Source organism: Falco biarmicus, chromosome 9, assembly GCF_023638135.1.
Source record: "Falco biarmicus isolate bFalBia1 chromosome 9, bFalBia1.pri, whole genome shotgun sequence".
In the NCBI taxonomy this organism is placed as follows: Eukaryota; Metazoa; Chordata; class Aves; order Falconiformes; family Falconidae; genus Falco; species Falco biarmicus.
Window position 1 is genome coordinate 13,229,788 of NC_079296.1, and position 18,334 is coordinate 13,248,121.

The 18,334-nt window shown below is 49.2% G+C and overlaps 1 protein-coding gene across 2 annotated transcripts in view; it reads left to right on the forward strand.

Annotated features, from left to right (window-relative positions):
* The window catches only part of COL27A1 (collagen type XXVII alpha 1 chain), a 160,105-nt gene that overhangs the window by 82,157 nt on the left and 59,614 nt on the right, over positions 1–18,334 (forward strand). For both annotated transcript variants that reach the window (XM_056352258.1, XM_056352257.1), the window contains 9 exons: positions 323–376; positions 531–584; positions 2,647–2,700; positions 3,009–3,062; positions 4,972–5,016; positions 6,344–6,397; positions 7,799–7,843; positions 14,894–14,947; positions 17,688–17,741. In XM_056352258.1, the coding sequence (XP_056208233.1) occupies positions 323–376; positions 531–584; positions 2,647–2,700; positions 3,009–3,062; positions 4,972–5,016; positions 6,344–6,397; positions 7,799–7,843; positions 14,894–14,947; positions 17,688–17,741 (468 nt within the window). The remainder of the gene's footprint in view (positions 1–322; positions 377–530; positions 585–2,646; positions 2,701–3,008; positions 3,063–4,971; positions 5,017–6,343; positions 6,398–7,798; positions 7,844–14,893; positions 14,948–17,687; positions 17,742–18,334) is intronic.

Genomic DNA, 18,334 nt, shown 5'->3' on the forward strand with positions numbered 1-18,334 from the left:
CCAAGCAAATTACTTCTCCCCTGTGACTACAATATGATACTGACCTCAGCAGACTACCACAGTACTGAGCACTGCACTGGGGCCGACATGGCGCTGAGCCGTAACTGACTGCAGCAGCCCCTGTGTTCTTCGGGGCTAAATTCAGCCCCAGCTTTAGCAGAAACACCTCCCTGATGTTGGTGCCGTTAGTCCCAGCTCCCTGGCGGGCTGATCTCAGCCTTTAGAAGGTGCTCCTTGCTCTGCTGCGGAGGAGCTGGAGCCTGCGCAATTGGTATGTTTTGATGCTTCATTGTGTTTTCTGAAAAAAATGTGTCTCTCTCAGGGCAGCCAGGGTTTGCCTGGGGTCCCTGGGGCACGAGGGAAAGCAGGCCCCCTGGTAAGTAACCAAGCATCCTCTGCTTCCTAATCTCCCTTTCTAAAGGTTCAGCGCCCAGCTGGGAGGGCAGCTTGGCAGGGGTGTGCTGTTCTGATCAGGAAAGCAGTAGCCAGGAGCCAGCTCACTTTTCTCCATGTTCTTCCGATTTCTGCAGGGAAAAGTCGGTGACAAAGGTCCAGTTGGGTTTCCAGGACCACCTGGCCCTGAGGTATGTCCCACCCCTTCCTTCTCACATCTTTCCTTTCCTTGGTAACTTCTGCAGTATCCTTTCTTCCACAAACCCACGTGATACCACCTCTCTCCCATCTTGTTTTGCCTCTGCAGCAGTAGTTACTGGATGTCTGCAGCTTGCCACCCCACTGAGAATCAGCTGGCTGAGCAGCACCCGTGTGCCATTTGAGAGGCTGTTAGAGATGCCAATCTCCTTTCCCACTGGAGGCTTTTAGCTCCCGAGCTCTGCACAGGCAGCCCCACACAGGGTTTTGATTAGGAAGCACATGTATATAGCTGTTGTGAATTCACATGGAAAGCAAGAGCCAAACACCGCCTCCCATGTGGGCACCCAGCCTGACAGAGGGAGGGGACAGCTGCCACCACTGCTGCTCACCATGACACCTGAGCTCTGATACATCTACCAGCCCCAAAGCGGTGTGTTCTGGGGTCAGAGCCTTTGCTAATGACAGGCAGATGGATTGTTTTAGGACTAGGTCCCACCAGGCCTCCAGAAATGCCGAGACAGAAAGAGCTTTGCTGTGCTGTGGGATTTACTGTTAATTAATGAATTGAGGTCCACTTTTGTTCAAACTGGGAGACAGGGCAAGCTGTCCATCTTGTACCTTCTGACCACCTGTGCTCAGATTTCCTGATCTCCAGCTACTTTTCCAAGCCTTTTTTTTTCCAATCTTCCCGTGCAAATCCTATATGTAACAGCATGTTCTGCTGTTGTTCAGAAAGGTCGGTCCCCAAAGATTGTCTTTAACCTGGCAAACAGCATGTCACAACCTATCACCTCCCCCCATCTTTCCTTTTTTTCTTTTTTAACACCTTGGCAGACACTCACTGCAAAGCAGAGCATCCTATCATTTTGTGGAGGGAAGATCTCAAGCCCGGGAAAGCAAACAAAGCTTCCAAAAGATGTGAGAGAAGCTGGTGATGCACTGGAATAGAGTCCCAGACGGTGTTCCAGCCACTGGCTATCTCTGTCAACACTGGTGTTTCTACTCACTGTGGTGTTCTCTGGCCCTTTTTGTTCTTCAGCAGCTTTTGTGGGGGCAGCACATTCATTTCTTGAATCTTGCATCTCACTTTCCACCCACCCTCTATTCAGGCTAGGGCTTCTCTTCCTTGCTAGGGTATGACGTACATGAGTGGTGACAAGGTAAGGAGGATCAAGATGAGCTCATGACCCATCCTACATCTCATGGTTTCCTGGCTTTTCCTTCCACATCTTATCATAGACATCATGGAGGGTTTTTTTTTCAGTTTTTCCCCCACAAAATACCATTTGAAGTAGAAAAAGACTTACTGCCCTTACCAAAAAAATTGTCACAGTGATACATTAAATGCAGGGTCATCATCCCCCAGCGCGTTGCCATTTCTCTCCTTCGTATCCAACCAGACAACATCTGTAAGATGCTTGAGAGCCACTTCCAGCACAACTGATGGTCTGTTTTCCCTTCATCAGTGCTCTGGTATTTTGCTGGCTCTGGAGCGGCTCTTGGTCGAGTGCTGCCACTTAGCAATCGTTCCTCTTTGTTGCTGTTGGAAGTGAGCACAGACTCCTTTGTTTCCTCAGCGAAGGGCTGGTGGGTGGAAAGGAGTCGCTGCCTGGCTGAAGGCAGCAGCTAACGAGCATGTCAGCACCTTTCCTAATTCCTCGCCCGCTCCCCTTCGTCGCTGAGGCGTGCAGTGCAGTTTGCTTCTTGGAGCCAGTAAGATTATGCGCTGACTCATAAAGATTAATTAAAACCCAAATTGCTGTTTTTAGCTGTGTGATGACAGGGAGGCCCTCACAGCAATAACTCTTGCAAGAAGATGGACCTAAAGGGAGCTGCTGGGAAAGGCTGCTCTCGAATCAAGCCCATAGCGCTGCTCCCGTTGTCCTGTTTCGTTCCCTCTGGAAGATGTGCAGTGGCCCACGCGCGGACACTGCCGGCACCTAACAGATGTCTCAGCCCTCAGCCTTGAATTAAAACCCTGGTGGAGGGTCTCCTCTGAAGCTGGCTGCAGGGGTCCACCTCCGCACCCTCACTGTCTCTCGTTTTCTTCAGGGCTTCCCGGGTGACATTGGCCCCCCAGGAGAAAACGGTCCCGAAGGCCTGAAGGTGAGCGGAGTAGAGACTGCAGCTCTGTGTGGGGTGGGAAGCAGCCAGGGAAAACAAAGTAGTGGGAAGGGGGGAGAGAGAAAGCCCTGGAGATTCCTAAAGATTGTCCTGGCCAGCGCTTCAACTTGGTCTGTTTGGCTTGAGGTCCCTCCAAGTGCAGGGTTTTCTTTTTTTCATTATTTTTTTTCTGTAACAAAATTGACATTGGATGATTTCCTGTAGCTGTGAAAGAGACTTTCTCTTTTTAATTGCCCTTCTGAGCTTACGTTTCTGTTTTCTGAGTGTCTTTTCCTTTGGCTTTTTCTCAGGGAAAGCCAGGAGCACGAGGTTTACCTGGGCCGAGAGGACTGCCTGGACAAGAGGTGAGTGTCTTCAGACTAAGAGCAGATTGGGTCTAAAGAATAATGTTGAGTTTTGAAGATTAATACGTGCTGAAATGGTGCCTGTGACTTGAAATCCCCCCGTCCCTCTGCATGTGGAAGCAGAGGCTTATATTCAGTGATCAGAGACCCACGGAAGAGCTTCCCCAAACTGCAGTCCTGCCATCTTGGCTTGCGGTCACTGCGGCACCTGCTGATCCTGACCTCTGCACCGCTTTGTGTTTAAAGCCTGTTCCCCTGCACCCCAAGTGGGTGTCAGCGCCCTGTTCCCTGCACACCCCCTCGCCCAGGCAACCCTGACCTGGCTTTTGCTTCCCGCTCCTTGTAAATGCGTTTTCTTCCAGCCGTGAGCCCTGCAGACCCCACTCGCTTGCACGAGCAATGTCCTTTCGTACTGCAGAGTCTGTGAATTGAACGCTGCTCTGCAGAGTCACCTGCGCCAGCACCTTGGAGCTCGCGGCTTGCCCTTACCACTTCACCTGCACACGTGAAGCCTCATTCCACCCGCAGTTACTGAGCAGGGCAGTTGTCATTGAGCTCATTGTCCGGGTGCTGTGAGCGCGGCAGCGGCAGCAGCAGCAGAGGCGGCCCCAGTGCGCTCCTTTACCCCACTGGGACTCCAGTGACTTCAGCGCAGTTTTGTCTCATTTACTCCGGCGTAAGCTGTTTGTCCAGAGTCGTGAGACATTTTGCAAATAATACTTGTTGCACGCGTGGGCAGGAGCTTGTTCTAATAGCACTAATAATCTAACTTTTTCTGGGAACTCTTTTGCTTGGTCTCTAAATGGGATTAATGCAAATCAGCTCATTTATTTGCACTGAAATTGGGGGGGGGGGTCGGGGGGGGAGAGAAATATTCTAGGCAATTTACAAAGGGAATCGAAGCCTTGCATTCCAGATTCAGGCAGGCATGACCAAGCTGCCTTCAATTTGCTCTAGTTAGTGAGTGTAAAAGTAAGACTGAAGACATGGACATGGAGTTTGACGTAGCTGCGCTGAAGGACTTTGAAGGCGCAGCAGACCACACCACCACCTCTGCCTATCCAAGGTTGAGACTGTGGGTTACCTCTTCTTTAGAAATGTAGCATATGGGGGTGGGGGGATGGGGGGGAGTTGCCTGAGCCTGCTGAGCTGGGCTCCTGACTTCCAGTCCCATCTTCAGCCCGCCAGCTCGTGGCACTTCATTACCACGGCTGACCACCTAAATGAGAACAGCCAGAACTGTGGCTGCCAAGGGCGCTTTTAATTTCTCTCTTGGCAGTTGGTTTTAGACACTTGAGATAATTTTTGTGAGGCTTAATTGAAGGTCTCCTAGAAACTGTAGTTCTGATCCTATCACATTAGGATTTGGTGCAGAGCCAAGGGAGAGGACCGAATCCAATTGCTGTGTGAGATTTTGAGATAGCTCCATCCTGCAGCATGTGTAGTCCCATTTGAAAGCAAAAGGGAAACCTTCATACAGTTGCCAAATGGTTCTGTGGGAAATTTTGCAACACCCTTTTTGTGGGGCAAAAAAAAGAAAGAAAAAGAGTAGAGCGCCCTACAGCATTCGTATCCTTGCCAAATCAAATGAAGCAGAGTCATGTGAGCGTGTCCACAGTACCCTATGGGCCAAATCCACCCCACGATAAGCCAAATCAACTGGTGTAGGCTTTGGTCAATTTTTTTTTTTTTTTTTTTTTTTTTTTGTGAGATGAGGAAGGGAGATGAGAAACCTGAGATGCTGAGCTCCCAGCTCTAAGATTCTAAAGGACTCTGTTGTTAAAAGTGACAGCTGAGTACACAGCCTGTGTTTAACTGCTGCTCATGCTGCAGACCTTTCATTCTTGCTGCTGGGTGGGTGCGAATTGTGTCACTACTTTCCTTTTATTTTAACTTCTTTTCACCTCAGGGAGATGAAGGACCCTTAGGACCACCAGGAGTCCCTGGTCCAGAGGTAGGTTTCAGTCGGTTACTCAGTTACTACCAGCTCTGACCTTGCAATGGAATTGTAGTTAAACTAGCATAAAGCTTCAAGCCTCTTGGTTTGGGGACTGATCTGCCCTTCCAAGAAATATTGTCTTGTCCAGGGCTTGGTCCAGCTGCTTGGTCCAGGATGGCTGAAAGTCAAGGAAGTATCTTGCACAGGGCATTGAGTGGGACTCTAATTTTGTAGCCTGCTTAAAGTCTTCAAACCCTGAAAAGCCCTCTAACATTTAAATAGTTCATCCTCAGGATAAAGCATGTTGACTGGAAACCCTCTCTGTAACCAGCCCTGGTGTTTCTTCCTTGATTTACGGTGCTTTTCAATGAGTAGAGGGAAAAGCAAGAAAAAGGACCAGACAGTGAGAGAGAGTCCTTTTTGACCTCTAAGTCACTCTGAACACAGTGATGTATCACAGAAACAAAGTTAGAAGAAGCAAAAAGTTTATTACCATAAATGCGAGCTTGCCAGATCAGGCTTTGGTAATGGTTGTGTACATAATTGTCATCTCAGGTTAATAAAATATCTTGAAAATTGGTAAGTGTGCTGGAACTTCTCGGTGGATCAGGAAATAAATGTTTTCTCTTGAATTTTCTCCACTGTTCTGGTAGACACGTTCATTCCTTTCCAGAGCAGCATGTGGGACAGCACCATAAGTGTTCTAGCCAAAGGGAAGGCTCAACATGAACCTTTTGGTCTGCAGGGGTTTTTCTGCTTTTCAGAGCTGTAGCTGTGAATGCTAGCCTGGCTTCCCCCCACTGTAGGGACAGTTCGGCTCCCAAATCCTCTCTGGATGCCGGGATGGAGCCCATAAGAAGCTTACATGGCCAAGTCCCTGCCAGCGCTAGGGAAGTACCATCTTTGAATGCTCAGGCTGCTGATGTCCTTGTTGGCATTCCTACAAGAAAATTGCTGCAAGTGGGGTAAATCAGCTGAATGCAGCACGTGATAAACCGAAGGGTAGCCACGACGCCCTTGATATGGTTGGTCATAGTCCAGGCGTTACGTTTCGGAGGCAATGTTTAAGTAATGGAATTGAGCTGGAGGGTCAGAAACGGGCTGGACCTTGGAGTAACTGTCTGGGCATGTTCCCTGTGGAGCAAAACTGGTGCTGCTTGAGGCACAGCACTTTCCTCTTGCTGTCTTGCCTTGGCCTCGGTAAGGGCTGCTACATCTCCAGCGCCCTGAATTCACAGGAGGCGTTTGGTTGTAAGCTGCACCACACAGGTTCACAGACACGCTGCTGTGACCAGGGGCAGCTGCAAGCTTTTTCTCTTTATTGTTTTTCCATGTATTTCAGGGTCGATCTGGCCAGAAGGGATTTCCGGGAAGACCTGGTCCCAATGGTCCAAAGGTGAGGAAGGAGTTCACTCATGATCAGAGAGGCAGCGGGTGGAAGGGAGGAAAGAAAGAAGGCAAATGGCTTTTCTCTCTCAACTTTACCGCGCTTCGAGCCTGGGGTATTCATTCCAGAGAGGACAAGGGGACCTGAGAAGTTTCTCTTTTTCTCTGAATTTTGGGGTCTTAGCTTCTGTTTGGTGTCTTCAGCAAAAAGAACGATGGTGCATTTTTTTTTAAGCCATGTGCTTTATTATAAACAAGTGTGTTCCTCTGATATTAACCAACTCCCCTCTCCATCATCTCATCTTATTTTCCATTGCTTCTCCACGGTTTTGTTCTAAAACAATGCACATCATTCCTATCTTTGCTGCCTAATTAGCAGCTGGAGCCATCCCAAGGCAGTTCGCTCCACAAACCCACACTCAAAAGGAAAGAGAAAACCCAACAAAAACAACCTCTTCAAACAATAAATAGCAAAAATGTGGCCTGGCAGCACATCTGGAGTATCTGCCTACTGAGAAAATACAGCTGCCATCACCCGCAGACAATACTGGTTAGCAGGGAGCAGCCACTGGATGGCCCATCCAGGGGTGCTCCGCTGGCCTCCGAGCACTGCCGCGGCTGCCCTCATCCCTGGTGGGTCTGAAATTCTCCTCTTCACCCCTCATGTTTCTTACTCTCTGAACTTCTCTCATCCTGCACTGTGATTTATCTTACGTAGGGTTTTTTCTGTGTTTTTCATCCGGATGCTCCACGTGATAGTAACATGATTATGTTTGATATTTTGCAAGAGCAGAACCAGGATGCAGCATTGCCTGGGAATATTTGGGTTGTCTTTCCCACTAGCAGGTGAATTTTCTTGGATCCTTTCTCCTCTGTCATTCAGGAACTACACCTCCCCATGGTGTCTGCACTCTTGCTTTCCTCAAATCCTTTGGTTGATCGGGGTCCTTCCCTACTCTTCCCTGCTGCTGCTGTGTTTTTGTCGTCATCTATTTTACATAGTCTTTCAGGTTGAAGTGTTATGGGTCAGAAACACCCTGCTTCAGGAACATCCCTCTTGAGTGCTCGTGCCTTTTCAAACATGGGGATAAAGCAACCAGGACTGGGCTATGCCACAGGGAAGCAGACAGCTTAGATTTCAGTATCTGAGTTTGGTTTTGTGGGGGTTATTTTACCACAGCAGGACCAGCTGCTTTTGGGGCATTTCAATCCAGAGCAGCAAGGTTTTGCTCCGTCTTTATCAGCCGTGTTTCTTGCCTTGGGTTATCGTTCGAGTCACAGCTGTTTTTGTCAGGTGGTGTTTCTTGCAGATTTTCCACACTCACGGCAGCAGCCCAGATCACGGGCTGCCGGGAGGGTCTGGCTGCCAGCCCCAGGTAACCCGTGTGCCTTGTCTCTCCTTGTCCTGCAGGGTGAGCCAGGAAACCGTGGCCGACCAGGGAAAGTTGGTGAGCAGGTAAACTTCCTTTTCCTTCCCTGTTTGACAATCTCCGACGTACGGTGTCTCCTAGCTGACCAGAGTGCAGGCAGAGGACAGGGGCCAGGGGCTTTTTGCCACCCCAAACCTGTCCATAGCCCTGGTGCTACAGCTGGGGTGCTCTTAGTCTGGCTGAAGCTCTCTGTGAACACACGGGCTGTGACCATGGTGTCTGATTTAACCTGGAGGTGTTTCCATAGGCAGAGTGCTCTGTTACAGCCACAGTTCAAGCAGATGTGCTGTCAGGGACAGCAGCAGTGTGGCACGTGCAGCCAGATGTGCTCCTCAAGGAGGCACAGCCATGGTCAGGAAAAAGATTGTGGATTTCTGTATACTCCTCTTACCCCTAAAAGGGCAATTTCCAGACTTTGCCTAGGTGTGTTTTAAGGGTAGATTCCTCTGCTTTGGGTGCTGTGCTGCTTTGACTCCCACTGGATTTTTTGGGAGCAGAGGAGATAGCCGCTGAAGAAACCAGACCCTGGGGAAGAGAGGGACTGAGCTGCATTTTGTTGTACCGCAAGAGAACATTCTGCTGGGGTAGCAGGGGACATGTATCATTCCTGTAGGCTTCAGGGGAACCACAGGCATCAAGGAAAAAGAAACAATTGTTCCCATGTCTCTGTGATCGAAACCAACCTACTTGTCCACCACCAACCCTGAAATTGCAGCCACGGAGCCTCCAACATGTTCCATGTATTGCTCCATGACCACACCAAGCTGGCTGCAGCAGCTGGCCCTGGCAAAAAGGGTGTTGCTTCTCAGCACAGCTGCCCTTACCAACACCTTCCCTGCCGGATCGTTAACGAGTTTGGTTTGGTTTGGTTTGATTTAGCTCATCAGCCTCTTGGGCTCTTCTTTTGCCATATGCAGCGATTGAAGACCACTGCTCCCATGGGTTTCTGACCAAACGACCAAAAAACCAAGGTGGATCCCCTTCAGTACCAGCACTCTGATGAGCCTTGGTATATAACAAGGGTAGTTATTTGTATTTGGAAATTAGTCATTTCTATATTACGGTTAATAATTTACTCCATGAAGAGCAACAACTGAATAAGCAAAGTTGTTCCACACATCTGAGTTCTAGTTGCAGCTTTATCAAATTCTGCACAATGTCAGGCAACATCTTCCAGTGCTCTGTGCCTCAGTTTCCCCTTCTGTGGAAGGCATGAGGCAGCTCTGAACAGCGCTTAGTACAATGTCTCCTATTCTCAGGTGGCACCTATGGGCGCTGTTGTATATACAGTTAAAAATGAATGTTTGAAGAGCTTTGAGATCCTTAACAAGATTTATCCTTGAAGGACAAAACATCATTAGGATTATTATTCTTTAACATCCCTCAGGACTAACCTTGGATGAAAACTGTAGGCACTGTTCACCAAAAAGAAAACACAGCTGGCCTCCGCTGACACTGAAACCAGCCCAGCGGTATGAAAGCTGCCTGTATTAGTCAATTAGTCTCTGTCTAGAAATATCACCCAGAAAGAATTTCCGTTTCCATACCAGTCAAGTCATTAGAACAAAAATGTTGCACCAGGTTAGTGAGAAATCACCTCCTTTCCCGTCACACCTTTGCTGAACGATGCTGGAGTGTTGGGGTTTCATCCCTCCCTCCACCTAAGCCTCAGCGTGGGATTTTGGGGCTGGGCTGGTTTTTTGCAGAGCTCTGAGAGGTTGCGCTCCCCAGGTTGCTTGGCACTAGGAGACCCCCTCGCCTCACCACTGGTTTTTCTTGTGGAAGCCTTAATGTTCTCTGTTCCCTGCGCATGTAGGAGTGGTCAGACCTTTCAGACTTGCTGCTCTGCCCTCCATATGGGCTCCCTCTGGGCAGAAACCCTCAGCGTAGCAGCATGAGGAAAGATCAGCCGTCCACGTCCATCTCATTGGATCTCACTTCCCTTTCTCTGGGACAGCTCATTAGGCAAATGTGGGAGTTTCTGTGAGGTTTCCAGTGACACTTGAGCTCTCATTGGAAAAGCCACAAATTTAAGCCACAGGGTAGTCCCTGGTGTGTTGGTTTTTATGTTCCAAGGACACTGACTCAGGAAGTTCATTCATAAGGTGCTTGATGTCTTCACATGCTGGAAGGATTTCAGCTGCTGGGCTCCCCTGTACCCTGGAAATGTGTGATTTAACCCTTCCTTGCCAGTAGATGGAGGCAGGAGAGTATGAAGAAGAATACGGGACCTCTGCTCCAGGCCACCAGCCTTCCTGTTCCAGAGCTGGGAATGCAGAGCAGAGAATTGACTGAAATGTCCACCTTGGAGGTCAGACAGCCCTGCGGGAGAAGCAACACCCTGCAGCAAATGGGACAGCAAACTGAGGAAGGGTGACACAAGCCCAGAGACACACACCCCCCGCACTAGAGACTGAAACTATCAATGGAGTGTTCCAGCTGAAAGAGGCCATGGTTGACCTACATCCTTAACAGGAATGAGGAGGTCCTGTCATAGCAGGAGCAGCCTTTTGAATCCCTCCTCCCGTACAAGAAGTGACAGCCCTGCTCACTCACGTGGCCATGCCAGGGTCACCATGCACCCATTGCACCGTGCTGGGCAGGCAGGCACTCCACGGCCCCCTGGGGGTCTCTCTCCCTGCGAGGGAAAAGCATATTGTCCCAATAGCAGATTTTATTCTAAAATAATTTGGCAAAGGAAACCAGCGGCATCAGTTGTCACCTTAATGTGTTTTCCTTGCAGTTCTTTTACAAAGGAGGGCTGGGCTGTAGCGGCATTTTGCCGGTGGGGTCTGACCTGCAGAGATACGGATTGACTTGACCAAGGTCAGACGGGTCACCGAGACCCAAGCAGGGAATTGCACCGGCGTTCCCCACGTCTTAGAGCAGTGCCTTTCCCAATGCACTTGCCTTCCCCTCCGGAGCGTCTTTCTGAGCTGCAGCCCCCTCGTTCAGGGATTTACGGGCACTGTAGCGCATGGAGCCTCTTTGATCGGACCCGGTGTTTCTCCCCTCGCCCCCCAACACACGGTGGGACCCCCACGCAGCTGCAGGGTACAGCTGAGCCCGGTGCACAGGGGGTTAAACCGCATGGCTTTTCTTTGCGGGTCAGAGCGTCCTCCCTTAAACTGTGATATTTACTGTTTTACTTTCCCTTTCTTTCATCTGAATGGGAGAATTGTACATTTACTCCCTCCCGTCCTTTGTCCCTGGTTTGTTTTGTTTTGAGTTCTAGCGAACCAGTAAAACAGAAAGGCCATGATCGGTTCCTGCTGGGAGCAACTGGCGGTCCCGTCCCTGGGAGACCCTGCTCACGCTGGGCTCGCCTTTCGGTTGTTTCTCTCAAATGGGCTATGATTTATGCAAGGCTTCATTGCTGACTTGCTCTCTGTTGATGCAGCCAAGAGGGGGGGCTTAATTATGACAGGGCTGGACAATAAATGGGGAAAGCCAGACAGGAGTTAGGAATTACAACCCACCAGTCCCCCCCCCTTTCCTTCCCCCCAAGCCCCCAGCAACTTTTTAACAATCTCCATCCCTTTTCCACCATGCCCTTGGCTGAGGAATACAGCAGACTGAATCATGAGCGACATGCTGAACTCCCCATCTAATATAAATGTTTTACATTCTTTCCTGTATACTGTGGGCCTTTATCTGGGCAGCCACCGCTGCTGGGACTTCACGTGCATCATTACACACATTGCCTGGAGTCGCGTTTGATGCAAGGCTTCTTTTCAGCCCTGGGAACCTGGGAAAAATATGTTACGCCGCAGCCATTTTAGCGTAATGGCCACGATTCAGGTCTGCTTTGATTTAATGTTTGCCACTGGTGGCTTTTCTGGTTCTTAAAACCTAAATCTTTTGCTGCTTGTGTTCCCTTTAGTGTTGATCCCATTTTGGTCGGTGAAGAATATCGTTACCCAATCTCCCTCAGTTGTTTCATATACTCCCAATAATTTATCAAGATTTATTTTGCCTAGACATATCTCTCTCGATTTGTGTCTGCTTGCAGACACAGCAGCATTCGTTAATGTAGCCCAGAGCAGGCAGTATTGGCTGCAAGCACTACAGAGCTACTGTGCTGGAAGCCTGGCCACGTCACAGGGTCCCTGCTGTGCTGCCTCGCTTCGGTCCGTACCCAGCCACGGACGCTCCCCTCGCCGGGTACGCGGGTACTGCCACCCATCTGCCAGGCACCTGCGGGCTGGCAGGGCAGCACAATCAACGTGCCTCACTTGGTGACCCAGATTCCTTAGGGAGTTTTTAGGGTGGTAGCTGCTGTGGGGGGCGGGAAGGTTGGCCTTCAAGCCTGAGTCTGGATATGTGATGTCCCTCAGAGATGTTTTTGAAACAGTCTTGTTCTCCACTGTAACATTTGCTTGCAAGAGCAGGGATCTCTCTTCTGCAGGGACTGACCTAAGTAACCCAGAAATATCTTAAAGAGAGCATCTTCCCTGGGGGGGAGAGAGTTTTGCAGCTTTTCTGAGAAATTCTAAATTAAGGAACATATTTATTTTTTCTTGCTTTATTATCTTATTTTTGCCTAGCAGTGTGTTTTCCTGTTTCATCTCATTGCTTTGCCATTTTCTCTCTGCCTTAACGTTTGCTTTCTTCGTGGCCTTGGGCTACTGGAAAACTTCAGTAACTGGATGCAGTTATCAGCTATGCTTCTGCACTTGTGTCTAATTGAAGAGATAATTGATTCAGCCGCCTTCAGCAATGCCACCCAGTGGCAACCTTGAGCGTGCAGATATTGCAAATTTGCCTGCTCTCCCTTTGGCTCCTGCAGGGCAGCCTGCTCGGAGTCCAGCACCGCTTTGCCCCCACGTGTGTGCGCCGTGTCCGTGCTGCCTGGCCACAGCAGCACGCTTGTGCACTGGGACTACTTCAGCTGCAGCAAAGCCCATTTCAGTGCTGGTATCAGAAGGGTTGGTGACATCAAGTCCCAGGTGGGGTGGTAGAGATTTCCTGGTGGTCGCTGTCTTCCTGTGGTTGATCGGTATTCCCATCACGGCGCAGTGGTGTGCCGGTTTCCTGGGACATCATCTCTGGATGGATTTCTAACGCAAGCATTTCACTCCATGCTCTGACATACCCACTGAGCTCTTTGCCTTCTCTCATGAGTCTTTTCAAACACTTTTCACCTGGGTGTTGCTCCCATACCAGAGTGTGACACGGGCTGCTCTGAGCAGAGAGTGTGTGGCTGCTCCCTGCAAGAGGTGAAGCCAGCTGAGCGTCCAAGTGAGAGATGCTTTTGTGGAACCCATCAGCATGCCTCATTGAGGAGCCTCTGTCTCCAGTGATGCTCAAAGGACGGCATTTAATTGCACCATGTGAGGAATGTTAATGCATGAAGTCTCTCAGTGTTTGGAGTCATCGTCAGAAGCTGTTCCCTCCGACGACTTTTAGAGAGGGGATCACATTGTGTTTTATGTCTCTGAATGGGTCTGCTGAGCCTCACGCGTATGGGAAGAGCAATGAGGCTGGTCATTTTATGCTACAGCTTTACATTGTGAGTGTAACTTCATGGAGAGAGGCTTTTGGTGGCAGGAGGAGCTGCACAGCCTGCAAGGAGGCGGCTCTCTGATGCTGGATGCTCCTCTGTAGCTGGGTGGTACATGGTACATATAGGTATATGTAGCTGTGAACAGACCCACAGCGATGCAGAGTGCAGAGAGCTCCCCTACAAACTGCATGCATTAGGCCAGCTGGGAACAGAAAAAGCAATGAAGCAGGAGTACAGAGGAAACTTTTGCTTCTTTTCTTGCTGTTCCACCAGAAAGGAGATTGCAGGGTGAAAAGCTCTCCTTTTTTTTCTGAGACCGCTCTCCAGAAGCTGCCTTGATAACGTCGCTTTTTTCCCGTTATGTTTGTTCATGCTGAATGTTTTCTTGAGCGTGTCATTTGAAAACTTCCTTGATGTTGAAGTGAAAAGTCAGATGTATTTGCATCGACGAACTTTTACAATTTATTATGAAGGTTTCAAATTATTCTAAAAAAGAGGAAAAGTAGGATGATACCACTGGAGAATCCATCTCCTGTCTCTTGACTTGCTCAGCAACCACCTCCCAGTACCCAAATGAATCTGTTGCCTCAAATCAAACAAGCTGGGGTATGGCTTCAATTCACACCACCCATGCAAACTGTGGGCAGGTTATGAAGTGTTTCAACAGGAGATTAATCCCTTTAGCTACAGACTCATTGGACGAACTAAATATACGTATCTATCTCTGAACGACCCTTGCTGGGTCTAGGGATGAGACTAAGAGAATCACACAGTGGGAGAGTGCCTACAGTGGCAGAGAGGACAGTCCCTTGCACGTCTAGAGCCAGAAACCCACTGAAGCTGGTAGGGAAGCTGCTGCATTTCAATTCTCAGGAATCTTAGCTTGAGATTCCATCTATTTCCATCTTCCTAATTAAAAGCAGTTCTGTTTGTTTCTTAGTTATCCCAAACGTTGTTAAATGCTGACAAATCCTGAGCTTAAACTGGGGTTTTTTTTCCAGGATAGTTTCTGAGTAGTGTGACAGATCTGCTGCCCTGCTGGCCCCTCTGGCTCTGTCCTCAGACCTTTATTTTCTGCTGACATCGCAACAGCATGACACTGTCCAGGGCAAAATTAGTTTGCACAAGGGTCTGAGGCAGCTCAGATTAACCCAGAGGAAGCGTACCCAGTACAGCAGCTAAAATGATGGCAACTCTTGGAGCCTGTGCAACCCAGGAGCTCCCGCTATCGATAGTCTTGGGGAAGCTGCACCGATGTTTTGGGAAAACAAAGCCATGCTATAGACTCAGCCTTTCTACGAAACGTGCTTAACTCATCCCCTATACTGTGTGTTGTGGCTCTTGCAGATCCTAGTGCTGCTGTTCCAGCTGGCGCCTAAAGCAGAACCAGCTGTGGAGTTAGACGTTCCCATGGCCGGGAGCAACTCTGTCCGCTCTGGTAGCCAGTAGGAATTACTGAGCGGTGTACAAGGGATGCGGTGCTATTTCAACCAGCAAGGTGGACCAAAGAAATCATTTACTTTCTCAGCAAATAAAACTGAAAATTAATTGTGCTTTTCTCTTTCCTCAGGGTCTAATGGGTTTCATTGGTCCCGTAGGGGAGCCTGGAATAGTGGGAGAAAAGGTAAGAACGCTTGCAATGAATCGGTTGTTAAAACTTTTGCAGGATGAGGGAGACTGGGATGGGAAGAATATTGCAGATTAAGTTCTCGTGTCAGTGCAACACCCAGTGGGAACGCAGCGCATCCAGGGTCATCCACTTTGCATTTAGGAATTAACGTGCGTTTGCTCTCCAAGGAGATGCTGTCAAATATCCTTTAAAAATCTATGCTTTATTCATTCAAAATCTGCCAGAAAGCTTGTATCTGACAGTCAATTCTGTTTATTCTGGGAATGGGGGACCCATCGGCCCTGCATTCCTGGTCAAGGGAGGAGTCCAAGGAGCTTAGCCTACAGGTGGGTTTGTGCAGAGATGTGCTCACAAGCCCAGGCTGAGTTGCTGGTGGGGTCACACAGGACCAGGGCTAAGCCTGTGTTCAACAGGAGCTTTCAGCAATTTCTCAGGTACAGGGAAGGCGCAGGAGTGCAGCCACCCATTTGAGCGAAGGCTGGTTCAGGTATTTCCCTTTTTGTTTGATGAGGACCATCCTGTCCGGCTGCCCCGGTGGTTGCATTGGGCACGCTGCTAAGGCCTGGTGCCCTCTTGTGTGCAGTACAGATACATGCTTCTTTTGGGAAGAAAAATGGTTTTATTTTCCATAAAAATGTAAATGGACATTAATTTGTTTTCTATTAGCGTAAAATTTTATTCAGGGGTAGCTTCCAAAGACAAATCATCTATGTCATTCACTATATCTCAGTTGCAGACTGCTGGTTTTCATTGGGGGTTTAATTATTCACAGTCCAGCTATAAAGATAGTAAAGAGCACAAAATGATGCATTCCACACATCGGTTCTCTCGCTCGCTTTTATTACTTCAAGCCCTGTCCTCTGGGTAATGATGTCAGGACTCTGTGACAGTTATACTGTGTTCGCTGCAGATGCATTTTATTGCCTGTCTGCAGCAGGCTTTGGGCAGCCCCGTATGCTGGATGTGCTCTGGTGGGGCAGTAGCAGAAGCAGGCTCAGTCCAAACTGTCAAGGCACACAAGAACTGCAAGGAATGACACGATGTGGGCTGTGATTTACAGAAGGAAAACGGAGGAATAAAGAGTCTGTGATGTGTCCAAGGTGGTTACGCAGAAAGCTGGTGCCTGAGTGAGCTGTCTCAGTGGCAAGTGCAGCCCTGAATCCCATGAGGAGTGGAAGGGTTTGCCATGCAAGAGGCATGGGGAGATCTTTTCCCCTACTCCAGTAAATTCACACCTGGCCCCATGTTTTCCATGCCAATGCCTTGACCGCACGAGCTATCCTCATCTCGCAGATCGCCTCTGTAACATGATAATGTGATAATGTTACATTGGTGTCAAGGCAAACCTGGGCTGTCCTTTGAAAATCTCCCCTAGGAGATCCTCGGCACAGCTGCAATTTCTATCAGACTTCTTCTCTACCAGGAGAAACTTGCAGATGACAGAAATAACTATCATCAAATCAAAACCTCAACCAGGCCTCCAGTTGGCATAGCATCCTGCAGCTTACTATGCTGTTGTGAGCTAAATGAAGTGGGAAATATGCTTTCATTAGACATAGCTGAGTCAGCAGTCTTCGTCCTGAGAGCTGCAAAACTTAAGACTGAAGCCAGTAGAGTCCAAAGATTATCAAAGAGAACAATACAGTTAATACATACTTAATAAAATCCATGCATTCAGGGAGAAAAAAATCCTTATGCTGGTTTACGAGGGCCAACTGGTGACAACACAGACTCTGGGATTTGTTTTTAATAAGATGCTTAGAGCCCAAGAAGTATTTCCCTTTACACTTTAGCTCTTGGAAGGTAGGTCAGATTTTGGGTGTAAACTACTTGGCAGCATTTGCTAACTCCTCCTTCCTCATCCCCCCAAGCGCACAAGTGTAACACACCTAATTCCCGGGGCATTACCAGGGTTGCGAGGGAGGGTACAGGCAGCTGTGGTGGGAGCTGCCACCGCCTCCGAAAGGAGCGGCTGATGCCCTGCCACTGAGTCTCCAGCTCACCCCGGTGGCAGCAGGTCCCGGTGCTGCTCACAGACATCTCCCGTTCTTGGCTGAGCTGTAGAGCCAAGGATGCGCTTGGGAAGTGAGATGTTCTGCAAGTGGGGATAAGTAAGACTTTTGGAATTTGTAAGTGATTTTTTTAGTATGTCGTTTTTTAATGCCAAATGGTGGCTTGTTTTAGAAGGGGCAGTATCTTTAGGGTGGGCCATGGAGGAACCCCTCATAAACACAGGGTCATTGCAGGTTGTTGTTGTTTGCACTGTGGTCTCAGTATGAGCCACAGGATAGAAGGTCCCCCAGAACGCCTACAGTCTCCTTCTGAAAGCACCAGCCGCCTGTTCCGGGCAGCAGCGTCCGGTGCCTTGGGTGGGAAGGGCTGGAGATCCCCTGGGATCCAGTCCTAGCAATGTCTGGGGTTGGGGGTGGTCTCAGGTACATTGCTTGTTTCTTGTTCTTTGGTGGTTTGATGGCAATAGTAAAGTCCTCTCTCTTGGATATAGAGGATTAGCTAATTCTCGCTGTAGCCCTTTAACTACTTTGATGAGATGGATACTTGAAAGAGGATGAAGATTATTCTATACTGGGAGCCTTTCTGGTAGAAATCTGGTGGCACAGGCTGCGATTTACGGCTATTTTAGTTGTTTCCTGGCTCTAGATCCCTGTCGCTGCCAGCTCAGAGTGCTTGTTAGCAAAAGTCCTTACTCTTCCCCATGTGCCTGTGTCTCTTCTAGGGTGACCGTGGCTCAGTGGGACCCCCAGGGCCTCCAGGAGTCAAGGGGTCGATGGTAAGGAGTAAGTCTGCATTCTCTCGCTCTTGCTGCTGCCTCTTTCTCTCTGCCCTAGTGAAGGGTGCAGCTTCTCCCGGCATTTAGTTAGGTGACAACAGCTGAAAATTCTTCCCATCTCTGTGGGGATGGGAATGGCCATTTGACTGACTGGATATTGAGGTGTAACCTCTCCCCAGCAGCCATCTTCAGCAATTCCCAGCCCCAGTGCCATGCTAGGCTTCAATGTCCTGCACCTCGGCCAGCTGAGGACCTGTTGTGTCCAGTAGAGATAACCAGGCACGGCAAGCTGCAGCTCCTGAAGGGTTGCCTGTTTCCGAGCATCCTGGCTGATGAACAGGCGGGGCCGGGCAACAGGAGTCTGTTGTTCCCATCTCAGCAAGTTGCAGAGGGAGCTGGAGACACGTGGCCGCTGGGCGGCACAGCACGCTCGTGGTGGTTTGCTGTGCTGTGTGCACGGCCATGTGGGGATCAATCCTCATTTAGGAGTTTACAGGGGGGACCTCAGCAAGGTCTTGTCTTGCTCTGACACCTCCTGTCTACCCTAGCACAAGAGCCAAAGACAGATTTTCATATTAATTCAGCCCATTCTC